This window comes from Chinchilla lanigera, unplaced genomic scaffold (assembly GCF_000276665.1).
Source record: "Chinchilla lanigera isolate Chin_1 unplaced genomic scaffold, ChiLan1.0 scaffold00144, whole genome shotgun sequence".
Classification (NCBI taxonomy): domain Eukaryota; kingdom Metazoa; phylum Chordata; class Mammalia; order Rodentia; family Chinchillidae; genus Chinchilla; species Chinchilla lanigera.
Genome location: NW_004955545.1, coordinates 424,348 through 436,015, shown reverse-complemented (window position 1 = coordinate 436,015; position 11,668 = coordinate 424,348). Strand labels below are relative to the sequence as shown.

The window sequence follows — 11,668 nt, the reverse complement described above, 5'->3', positions numbered from 1 at the left end:
ACTTAGCTCAGCGGCAAAAGCACCTGCCTGGCAAGTGCAAGGTCGTGAGTTCGGTTCCCGGTACCGGAGAAAAACCAAAAAAAAAAAAAAAAAAACGAAAAAACAAGAATTGGTCTTTTCCCCCGGGTCAGCTATGACTGACATCTATTCTCGATCTGTTTCAGCAGTCAAGTTCTTCCGTTCCCTGTCAGCGCACAACATCCTCTGCCATCTACATGAACCTTGCCTCCCATATCCAGCCAGGAACCGTGAACAGAGTGTCCTCACCACTCCCTAGCCCCAGCGCCATGACTGATGCTGCCAACTCACAAGCTGCAGCCAAATTGGCTCTTCGCAAGCAGCTAGAAAAGACGCTCCTGGAGATCCCACCTCCAAAGCCTCCCGCTCCCTTGCTTCACTTTCTGCCCAGTGCAGCTAATAGCGAGTTCATCTACATGGTAGGCTTGGAAGAGGTCGTGCAGAGTGTCATTGACAGCCAAGGTAAGATCAGTTTTGGGAATTTTGTTTTGTTTTTTGAGGGTAGGGTCTTGCTACGTAGTTCAGCCTGTCTCTGAACTGACTGTGTAGTCCAGACTGGCCTCAAACTTGCAACAATCCTCCCACCTCAGCCTCCTAAGAGTGGGGATTATAGGCATGCCACTGCCAGGCCTGGTTTGATAACAGTAGTTCTTGTACTAGAGGTTGCTAAGGTGTGATTGATACGGGCAGAGTATCACAGAGTACAATATGGCATTAAATAACCTCTCAGTATTGCTAGTGCTTATTTCTAGGCAGTTTGGGAACCAATATACCAGAGTTTTGTAACCAGGCATGGCATTATGTATCTATAATTCCAGCTACTTGGGAGTCTGAGTCAGGAGAATTATAATTTTGAGGCCAATCTAGCAAAACGCTATCTCAAAAAAATAAAATAGGTTGGGGATGTAGTTTAGTGTTCCATGGATTCAGCCCCCACTACTGGGTTTGGGGTGGGGAAAGAAGAATGGTGTGTGTGTGTGTGTGTGTGTGTGTGTGTGTATTTTGTATATTTTGTGTATTTTTTTTTAATGTATTGTTCTTTTAAATAGTGCCTGTGTGAACTGGGGATGTAGGTCAGTGGGGAAAACAAAACAAAACAAAAAACAATGTTCCTAGCATGCTCAAGGCCCTGGGTTCAATTCCCAGCACCAAATTAAAGCCCAAAAAAGGTTTCTAGGCTGTTGCAGGTATAATTTGATGAATAAAAGTTGTTTATGTGTTATTTTTTATTTTGTTTTGAGACAGGTATGTCCCTATGTAGTTCAGGTTGGCCTTGAACTCATAAAGATCCTACTGCCTTAGCCTCCCAAGTGGTGGGATTACTAGCTGTGTTGAATTACTATATTCAGTTCCTGCCCTTTGATTATAGTTGAGAAAATACAGATGCTGATACTTACAGATAACTAAAAATGATCACATTTTATAACTGTAAAGCGATACTGAACCAGACTATTAATATCATACAGTCTAAAGGAAGATACTAGGCTTAAATTTCCAAACATACTGACATATGTTCCATAGGAACACCTTACAGTAGAGGGAAGTACTTAGAGGACTCTGTTGATGATAAAAGATCACAGAGTGACAGATTGGTAACCAGAAATTGTATATAAGAGGAATGAGGAGTTGGGCATGGTGGCACAAAGCCATAATTCAAGTAATCGGAAGGCTGAAGCAGGAGGATCACTGGGAGTTCAAGACAAGTCTGAACTGCATAGTAAGACCCTGTCTCCAAAAAAAAAAAAAAAAAATATATGATATGAGGTGAGCAGATGCTAAGAAGTAAAAGTACTGGTTGAGTTAAATGGAGTCCTTTGATTCTGAGTTGACCCAGTATTTTCTCATTGTGGTATAGTAGGAAATCAGAAAACATGGATTCTTGTTTTAGTTTTGTCAGTTAAAGGAGCTTTATAGTTTCCTTGATGTAAATAATAGTGATATTGTTACAATCAAGTGAAATAAAAGTATTTTTTAAATGATAGAGTTTTAAATAATAGAGGGGGTTTTTTTTATGGTAGTCTCTTGGTTTTTTTTGTTTTGTTTTTCTTCTGGTACCAGCGATTGAACTTACGACCTTGTGCTTGCCAGGCAGGCGCTTTGCCACTGAGCTAAATCCCCAGCCCCTTTATGGTAGTCTCTTAATTCAGCAGGGCACACTCCTGGAAAAGATCTTTTTAATGAAGAGAAACAGAAGAGATAGGAAATGTGAAGCCCTGATAATTTTTTCTATTGGCAAGTAGGCAAAAGCTGCGCCTCACTCCTGCGGGTCGAACCCTTTGTATGTGCCCAGTGCCGCACAGATTTCACCCCTCACTGGAAGCAAGAAAAGAATGGTAAGATTCTATGTGAACAGTGTATGACCTCCAACCAGAAAAAGGCTCTGAAAGCTGAACACACCAACCGGCTGAAAAACGCTTTTGTTAAAGCCCTACAGCAGGAACAGGTAAGAATTGTGACTTCTACTTCCCAGTCACTCTGTGGGTTTGGTTTTACCAAAGGATTGTTGCTTCTAGATCCAAGAGCTACCTATCATGTGGTTTCCATAGACTTTTGCACCTAGGTTATTTTTCTTCCTCCTTTATTATCCTGTTTCCCATTTCCATTGGATTATTTCTGATTGAATAAAAACAGTAGTGCCTGGCAACATGGCACACCCCTATAATACCAGCACTCAGGAAGCTTAGGACCACCATGAGTTCCTGAGTTCTGAGTTCTGAGTTCATCCTGAACTGCTGTCTAAAAACAAAATAAAAATGGTATCCCAGCATTTGGGAGGCTGAGGCAGGAGGATTGTTGCGAGTTCAAGACCAGCCTGGGCTACAAAGTGAGCTCACAGCTGGCCTGAACTGCACAGCGAGACCCTGTCTCAAAAAAAAAAAAAAAAAAAAAAAAAAAAAAAAACAACAGTAGCACATATGGCTGACTTAAGAGAAAAGGATAGTAGCTTAAACTCTTGGGTTTTTACTAGGTGTGGTGCCCCACATCTGTAATCCCAGCACTCGGGAGGCTGAGGCAGGAGGTTTGCCATGAATTTGAGGCCAACCTGAGTTACATAGTAACTTCAAGTCCACCCTGCACTGTAAAGCAAGACCCTGTCTCAAAAAACAAAAGACTTGGTTTTTCCATACCTCTGAAAGAATTCCTCTCTTCTCAACTTTATTTTCTCCTCAAGTGGATTTTGGTGGGAGGAATTAGTATTCGTATAAGAAATCTTTGAAAGAAGTAATTATGTGTAGTCCATACTTAACAAAGAAACAACAAAAGAAGGAGTTGTGTAAAGTAGCTCAGTAATGCCATGAGTTCGAGGCCAACTTGGGCTACAAAGTGAGCTGAAGGCCAGCCTGAACTGCATAGTGAGACCCTGTCTCAAAAAGACAAAAATAAATAAATAATAAAGTAGCTCAGTGAGGTATAGTGTGCTACAGTGTGTGAATGTCTTCTCTAAGTAGTTACAAAATGAGAATATCTTGAACAGGGGGAAATCTTTCGGGAAATTTAGATCTTTTTCTCTATCCTTGTTTCCCACTCCATCACTTTTCAGAGTCCTTTTTGGGTAGTTTTACAGACCTTCTAGAAAATAGGCAAGCATTAAAAATAGAACCTCTCCAAGTACAGAGACACACATCTATATTGCAGTTACAAGAGGCTGAGACAAGAAGATTGAAAGTCTGAGCCCAGCATGGGCAACTTAGTAAGACTCTGTCTCAAAAAGGACTGGACTAGGCTACATAATGAGTTCAAGGCCAGCCTGGAATACATAGCAAGACTCTGTCTCCAAAAAAAAAAAAGTGCTGACCAGGCATGGTGGCAGATGCCTGTAATCCCAACACATGGGAGGCTCAGGCAAGAGGATTGCCATGAGTTCAAGGCCAGTCTGAACTATAGCAAGACCCCAGCCCCCACACCACCACCAAAAAAAGACCCTGTCCTCTGTGCAGCCCCCACACCACCACCAAAAAAAACCATGCTTGGAATGTAGCTCAGTGCTCCCTAGGTTCAATCCCTCGTACTACAAAAAACTAAGTAAATAAAACCTCAACACGATTCATCAGTCTTAATTACATTAGTCAGCACATTGTCACCACCCAGCTTCCTCTGGCCATTTTCTAAGAGTCAGCTCTCTCTGGCTAGCTGGCTAGCAGTATTAGAGATAAGACCTCTAGGTTTTCTGGTTAAGAAATTGATTGCTGTCCTGCCCAGCCTGATCTGATGACTCTCAACAGGAAATTGAACAGCGATTACAGCAACAGGCAGCGCTTTCTCCTACTACGGCTCCAGCTGTATCCAGTGTCAGTAAACAAGAGACCATCATGAGACATCATACACTTCGGCAGGTAAGGAACTTCCCCCAACCCTAATTTCTCTTGGTTTGTCAACCATGTATCCCAGTTTTTCCTTTCTCCTGTGAGACTGTACTTCTCTTCTGTACGCCTATATCTCTACCTCCCACTTAACCATCCGTCTTTTTTTTAATCTGCCTTTTTTTTTTTAATCTTTTTGAGAGGGTCTCACTATGCAGTTCAGGCTGGCCCTTAGCCCAGGCTGATCTCGAACTGGCAACAATCCTCCTACCTTTGCCTCCCGAGTGCTGGGATTGTAGGTGTGTGCCACCACACCTGGCTTACCTTACATCTTGACAAGGTTTTATCATCTGTCTTCTCATTTTGCAGGCTCCACAGCCCCAGAGCAGCCTCCAGCGTGGCATACCCACCTCTGCTCGCTCCATGCTTTCAAACTTTGCACAGGCGCCCCAGCTGTCTGTGCCAGGCGGCCTCCTTGGTATGCCAGGTAAGAGAGGTTGGTCTGCAAACTTCTCACAGAGGTCATCTGGTTAGTGCACAGTTCTTTAGCAGCCCTTTTAAAAGGTTTATTGTTCCTTCCTTTGCTTTCTGTTTGTTATTCAGGGTGTACAGTATTTCCTTGCTCTTTCACTAGATGTTTGCTTGTTGTTGGTTTTTTGTGTTTGTTTTTTGTTTTTTAAGTTTGAGACAGGGTCTTGGCTGTATAGTTCAGGCTGGCCTTGAACTTGGAATCTTCCTGCCTCAGCCTTCTGCGTGCTGGGATAACAGCTGTGTGTCACCATGCCTGGCAGCAAATGTTTGCTAAGTTCGTATTTCATACTAGCTACAGTGCCCTACAATTTTAGTGGTGAAAGCACAGCCCTGCGATTACAAATGTAGTGATGAACGTGCCTTCAGTGGGCATGTGGATATTGCTCAGGCCCACCCTGTTCTGACTTACACAGCAGGCTCGTCTGTCCTGTGTGAATCATCCAGGGGTGCTTCTCCACAGTCTGTGGCCCCCAGATCAGAACAGATTTGATGATCATATCCTTTCATCTTTACCATCTTTTTTCCTCACTGTACGGTATTCTCTTTACTACATTTCTTCCACTGTGTTCGTTATTTCTGGTAGGATTGAAATTTCAGGAAGACCTCTTTCCCTAAAGCTTGGAAGTAGAAGGGTACTAACTGCTGAAACAGCGCTAGCTAAGTCTTCACAGGTGCATGTAGCGTCTCCTGTTTCCACTCTGTCTACTATGCAGCCCCAGGGTAGTGCAAAAGATGATGCTGTTTCCTCTTTTAATACCTTCCCTCCACTTTTGTCTCCTTGGTCTAGGTGTCAACATTGCATACTTGAACACTGGCATCGGGGGACACAAAGCCCCGAGTTTGGCAGACCGACAGCGCGAATACCTTTTAGACATGATCCCTCCTCGGTCTATATCGCAGTCCATCAGTGGACAGAAATAACGCCTGGTCCACTTGCACTGCCCCCACCTTGAATCCTTTACCCCTTTTCTCTCCCATTGCCCCAACTTCTGTCGCATGCAGTGCCTGTACTGGTGCCTACCATACACGGAAAGCAAAACTGAAAAACAGAAGACAAAAAATAGAAATCAACGAGAAAACACAACGCCCTGCCCCGACCCTTTATTTCACACTGCTGCGATCTGTTCTCCTGCCGTTTTATCTTCTCTCTTCGGTTTTCTTTAACAGTGAAGTGGATCTTTGCCTCGGACAGAGGTGAGGATGAGGTCCTGGGAGAATCTAAACCCTTTGACATGTGTTTCTAAAGTTTGTTTTATGCTATAATTATTATCCTTTTTAATTATATTGTATGTCCTCCCTTTGTTCAGTGGACGGTTAAGTCTTTTTTTCCCCCAATCTTTTTCTTCTTCTCTTCTTCCTTTTTTTTTTTAAACGTAAATGATATTCAGTTCAATGATAGGAGCATTGCAGGTTGCAGTAGGGACTCAGCTGCGAAGCAGGACATGACCGGGAATGTCAGGGGCAGAGGTTTGGAATGTACTTGAGCTGAGCTATTGGGTGGATGGCATCAAACGAGGAGGAGCAGCACCTCAGCTGTGGGTGTTTTGGGGCTGGACATTTGAGAAGCCGTGTTCTAGTATTAAAATCGGGCTCTAAGAGTGAGAGGAAAGAGCCTGGAGGAAGAAGCTTTAAACAACCACCCTGGAATTCACCTGTGGAAGAGGGGCAGGAAGAGGTGTGATGGGAGCGTAATGGTGAGCCGAGGAGGACTGAGGCTGGCCCCTGGCCTTCCGGATGCAGAGGAGTGAGACTGGTCTCCCGACCCCATCGGATCCACTCCAGGCCCACTAGCCCAAACTGTTTCATCTTGTTTTCTTGACAGAATTGCGCCCCACCCGCCTCTCACTCTCTTTAAAAATCCCCATGTTCCCCCGCTTTAACCACAGCCCCATCTATGACACAGCTGTTCCAGGCTGGGGTTTGCTGGGGTTCTAGAAGCTGGAATGGGCATGAGTGAGTCCAGTGACCAAAGGAGGAAGTAGGGAAAGAAGTTCTTTCAGCAGCTGCGGTTGTCACGTCTGTCCTTTCTCCCTCTGGAGAGGCTAAGAGTGAGGCCCAGAGAATTGGGGTGCAGTCTCGCTCTCACTGGGGCACTGACTGCAGAACCAGCTACCCAAGGCCAAACACCTCGTGTCACAGCCAGCCATGGACCTCAGCTACACAAATGTCTTTCCCCACCCCCAGAATTCTGTTAATTTTGATTCTTGTTTTCCTTTGTTTTTATTTTATTCTTAAGTGCTACTAATGTAGAGAATGAATTGTGCAATGTTGCTGTTCTGGGGATTAGGGAGATTAGCGTCCCATTTGCCCACGCTGTGGGGGAGGAGGGAGGGAACTAGGCTGTTGCTGAGGTAAGGGAAGCCCCCTAAAGGGAAGGGTTTCTGCTCTCAAGAATGTGGAGAGCACCTGCCTGCCTCTCGAGCTCTACAAGCTGTCGGAGTGCACTGGGTCACTCGTAGCAGAGGTATGAAGAATTGTTTAATAGGTTGCCCTTGAAAGCCACCTGAGGAAGTTCCCTCGTTTTTATTTTTTAAAAATTAAATAATTTTTTTAAAGTAAAAAGGCACTTTTAAAATTAACACACACAAACTGCACATCTTCCTCATAAATTTTGGGGTAGGGTGGGAGAAGGAGCTGAAACTAGGCTTGGTTCCCCCACTCTGGCCTCTACTCCCCACACCCCAGTCCCACTGTGGGTGATTATACTGGCCCTACGGGTCTGGCTTTTTTCTTTCCTCCCTTCCCCTAACTTCATTGAGCACTTAATAAAGGAGCAGAGATGCAACCAGTGTCTGGGCTCCCCAAGTGGTGAAATGATCTGGAAGCTAGACGCTAGTGACAGGTAGTGATCGGGTCGTTTCAAGTATTTTTGGGGAATGTGGTACCCCGACTGTAAGCGGGAGAGGGAGGGGGGTAATGGAACTGGGTCTGGGGTTATTTTAAAATTATATATATATATATATAAAGATATATTCTTACATCTTTTCTTTGCCCTCTGTGCTTTGAAAGCACTGGATGGATTTTTGGTTTTGCTTTTCTCTCTTCCACAAAATTGGAAGCTTTTTTTAAATGTTTTTCCTACGAGTCATCTTGCCTTGTGGCATGTCTGTCTAGCCTCCCCTCCCCATTATAAAGTGCCATTCTGTTAAGTCTCCCCGACCCCCAGCTCAGAGGTGCTCAGAGGTACGAGGTGCCCAGGTTTGTCAGTTGAGATTACAAATTAGGAACAGAGAATGTGCAATACCGTCTAGCTGGGGGCTGTCCCTGCCCTGAGCTGAGGCCCTTCCCTGGGAGCCAGGCAACCTTGGATGGGACTTGGAGATAAAGCCGCCGAGAGGGGCCGTGATGGGCACGAGGGAGAGGGCCCGTCTTCCCTGTTCTTCCCTCCTCAGGGTCGTTTACGTAGAAGCTGCTTACTGACTGGAATAGCTCTGTGACCCTTTGCTCAATCACTGAGGCTGAATTTCTTCCTCTCCTATCCCCATCTTCATTCCCGACCCAGGGATTAGTGCTGGGGTGAGGGCTCCTTAATCATGGTGAAGTGTTAGCCTGCACCTCCTCCTGTCCCTCCCTCTCCCAGCCCCTCCGCCGTCCTCCAGTCTCCGGTGTTCATCACTGCCCGCCTTTCGTCCCTCCAGGTCTGCTGTCCCTCTCCTCTCTAGGCCTTGAGCCCTGCAGACACTAACCCTCGTGTCCTGTGGGTAGGAAGGAAGACCCTGTTTGAGAGCTGTCCTTGGTCCCAGCACTCTGATTCTTGGGATGCTGCGAGAGTGAGGGTCCTGCCAGTTCTGCCTGGCTTCCTCCTGACCCTGAGGCACTAGCGTAGTTACTCACGGGTGGCGTCCTACTCCCTAGAAGCCTGAAGTGGGTGGATTGGTGGTAAGGTTTGGGTAAAACTGGGGGACAGAGGTCCTTACTTGTCAGTTTTGTCACTTAACCACAGCATCTGGACTCCATTGCTGGAATAAGTATTTTTCCCACATTTTTCCCCCTTTGGATATATGTATGGTAGACTTTTTTTTTTTTTTTTTTTTTTTAAGACAGATAAATGTTTTCCTGCTTTGGTTACTTTCCTTCCCCTTTAAAAGGAATTAGCTGTAGAGCTGCTTTGTAAAGATGCTTCTTGGTATTTTCCTTTGTTCCTTTTGACCACCATTGCCCTGTCTCCCCGCTCCTCCAGAAGGCATAACCTCCTCACGCCCGCCCGCGCCAGCCCTAGGCTCCCTTCCTTCCACCAAGATCTTCATTAGCTTATGATACTTGCTGCCGAGATGTTATAACAAGGACTCATTCGTGTATATAAGCTATTTCTTGATCCACTTAAAAGGAATTGTACATTGTGTAGAAAAAAAAAAAAAAAAAAACTGAAAAAGAGAAAAAAAAGCCCTAGCCATGGATATTGTGAAACTGTGTTATGTCATTTTGTAATGTGCCCGTTTGTGTATGATCCGTGCAAAAGGGTTTCTGGGGAAGGGGCGGGGGTAGGGAGGCAGGGCTGTGGAGGGCGGGGAGGGAGTGGGCCGGGCCCAGCACACTGAGACTGGCAGCTGCTCCAACCCCGTCCCTCCTTAGAGACGCCACCTCCCCCACCGCCCACCCCTGATTTGTGCCTTGCCTCCCCACCCTGGAGGGGTCCCTCCAGGTCACCAGCACTGCCTTGGCAGAGCCCGCTCCCTACCCTGACCTGCCCCCCTCCCTGCCCCCCAGCATTAGATGGATACTGTGGGGAAGTGCTGGGGGTTGGGAGGTAGCCGAGGAATGGGGCAGTTCCCGGGGGCATCGAAACCAAGTATTATTATGAATTGTAATTGTATTTGCACTGTTTTTTCCCCTCTGATTGCATCAGCATATATACAATATACCTATATAACAAAATTCAGTGTCAAGCTTTCTTATGCAAGGGATTTTCCCCACCCTCCAAAAGAACAAACCTAGTCTGTGGGCCTTTGAGGGTGTATTGTCAGGGGATGGTAGAAAGGAGGTTACTAAGTCATCCTATGGTCTTGTCCAAAGGGAGCCTCAGCCATCTGCACCGTTAGAGGCTGCACAAATTTAGGTGAGGCTGGGCTCCTGGCCCAGGACTGAAAAATAAAGACCCACCAGTACAGAGGGGCATAGTTTGGAGGCAAGAGGTCTCCAGGTATACTAGTGTTCACTTCATCTTTGGTACAGTTTATTTTCTGGGTCGAAGTTTTTTTCTAATCTATAAAGAGAGGTGAGTGAGACTGAAGTCATCTGGCCATTTAGTTTAAAATTCTTGCTTCCCCACCTTTTGAAAACAAAATACAACTTGAAGTGGAGTGCAGAGTTGAAAAATCTGGGAGGAAATGAGAGGAACTAGTGTAAAATGGATATATGCGTGACAGTGCCCTACTTCAGCCTGGACTTGGGGCGGGGGTGAGTAGTGTTTGGGAAGTCAGGCCAGCCGCATCTTTATCCACAGGTTTCTAGCCATCTGAGGTCCATGACCAGGCATCAAGCCCCACCTCACCACCAGTCACAAAGCCTTTAAGTGTGGTCGACCCATGAAATGCCCCAGTTGGTGGTCTAGTTAGCTATTTCCTTTGTGAGCTACAGAACTTCCCGTCGTCTTGGTGACAAAATAGGAGAGCTCAGATATAGCCCACGTCTCTCCTTCCCCCAGATCCCATCTGAACCCCCAAGACAGCTGTTTCACAGTCTGTCTCCTTCAGGGGCCCAGTTTCCCCACCGCCGGGGCCGAGCACTCCCACTCTTGAGGCTCTTGGCTGGTGAAGCCTGGGGAGGGTGCAGGATGGGGGGCAAGCCCTGGCTGCAGGGGGAAGGATAGGGGGCGGGGTGGGGAGCAGGGAGGTGGGGTGGGAGCGGCCTTCCCTGAACAGGGTGGGGGGGTGGGGAACAAGACCCTTTTGCACAACTCTAAGTTTCCTTTTTCTTTGCTTTTTTTCTTTTTTAACTCATTCTAATTTTCTGCATTGTGTTTGGGAAATAAAATGAAAAAACTAAGACCAATAGAAACTGGTTTTCAAAAAGGCAAATACACTCCCATCTGTTTCAGATGCTGCTGAGCATTTCAGCAGCGAGATTCTAATAATAAGCTAATTTTTGGAGAAAGGATTAAAAGAAAAAAAACTTTGTAATATTTATCACTTGCAAGCTATGTTTAATAAAGAAAGGAATGGTTTCTAAACTCGCGTGCCTCGTGCTTTAGTTGTGGCATTGCTGGGGGGGGGGGGGGGGTTTCGGTGGGAAAAGCCGGGCGGTAGCTGGGAGCCGTCCGCGGTCCCTGAGGTGGTGCCCTGATGGGCTGCTGCTGGCTTGGCCCTTTGATGGTGGCGGTGATCGCCGTGTAAATCCTTCCTTCCTTTTGTGTCCTTACGCTCCTCCGCTTCCAGCGTTGAGAAAGCCCTGGCTCCACTTTCAATTCTCAAGGTCTGAAGGCCCAAAGCGGGGGTGGGGGCGGGGCGGGGCATTCATTCTCCTTGGGAGAGGGCCCCTTTGCCCTTCGCATTGTGCTCGTGCAGCGCTAGTCTCTAGGAGGAGTCCTTTTTCCAGACGGGGCCCTAAGAGGGAAGGGGCCCAGGCCACCCCCAGAGCATTAAGCGGACCCTAGTTACTGTCCTTTTCCATTTTGGTTTTTCAGTTTCCAGCAAAGCACTTAGTCCAGGTCCAACCGGGACAGATGCCATTTCCTCAAGGGGCTCCCCTTAGCTGTGGAGGAGCAGCGCCCAGCCTTGGGTTACCATTGGTCCCAGCAGCGCGCCGTGGAGCACAGAGGGCAGCACTGGCCCCTCTGCCCTGGGCTTTCTTGCCCCTTTCTTGGCGCACGGTGAGAGGCT

At 46.7% G+C, this 11,668-nt stretch overlaps 1 protein-coding gene across 6 annotated transcripts in view; it reads left to right on the top strand.

Annotated features, from left to right (window-relative positions):
- Gatad2b (GATA zinc finger domain containing 2B) overlaps positions 1-11,019 on the top strand; it is a 94,035-nt gene extending 83,016 nt beyond the window's left edge. For 4 of the 6 annotated variants that reach the window (XM_013508226.1, XM_005411445.2, XM_013508227.1 and 1 more), the window contains exons 7-11: positions 165-480; positions 2,256-2,461; positions 4,242-4,352; positions 4,689-4,806; positions 5,638-11,019. In XM_013508226.1, the coding sequence (XP_013363680.1) occupies positions 165-480; positions 2,256-2,461; positions 4,242-4,352; positions 4,689-4,806; positions 5,638-5,771 (885 nt within the window). In that variant the 3' untranslated portion in view covers positions 5,772-11,019. The remainder of the gene's footprint in view (positions 1-164; positions 481-2,255; positions 2,462-4,241; positions 4,353-4,688; positions 4,807-5,637) is intronic. The other 2 variants (XM_005411447.2, XM_005411446.2) reach the window with 2 other exon arrangements.
- The last annotated feature ends 649 nt before the right edge of the window (positions 11,020-11,668 follow it).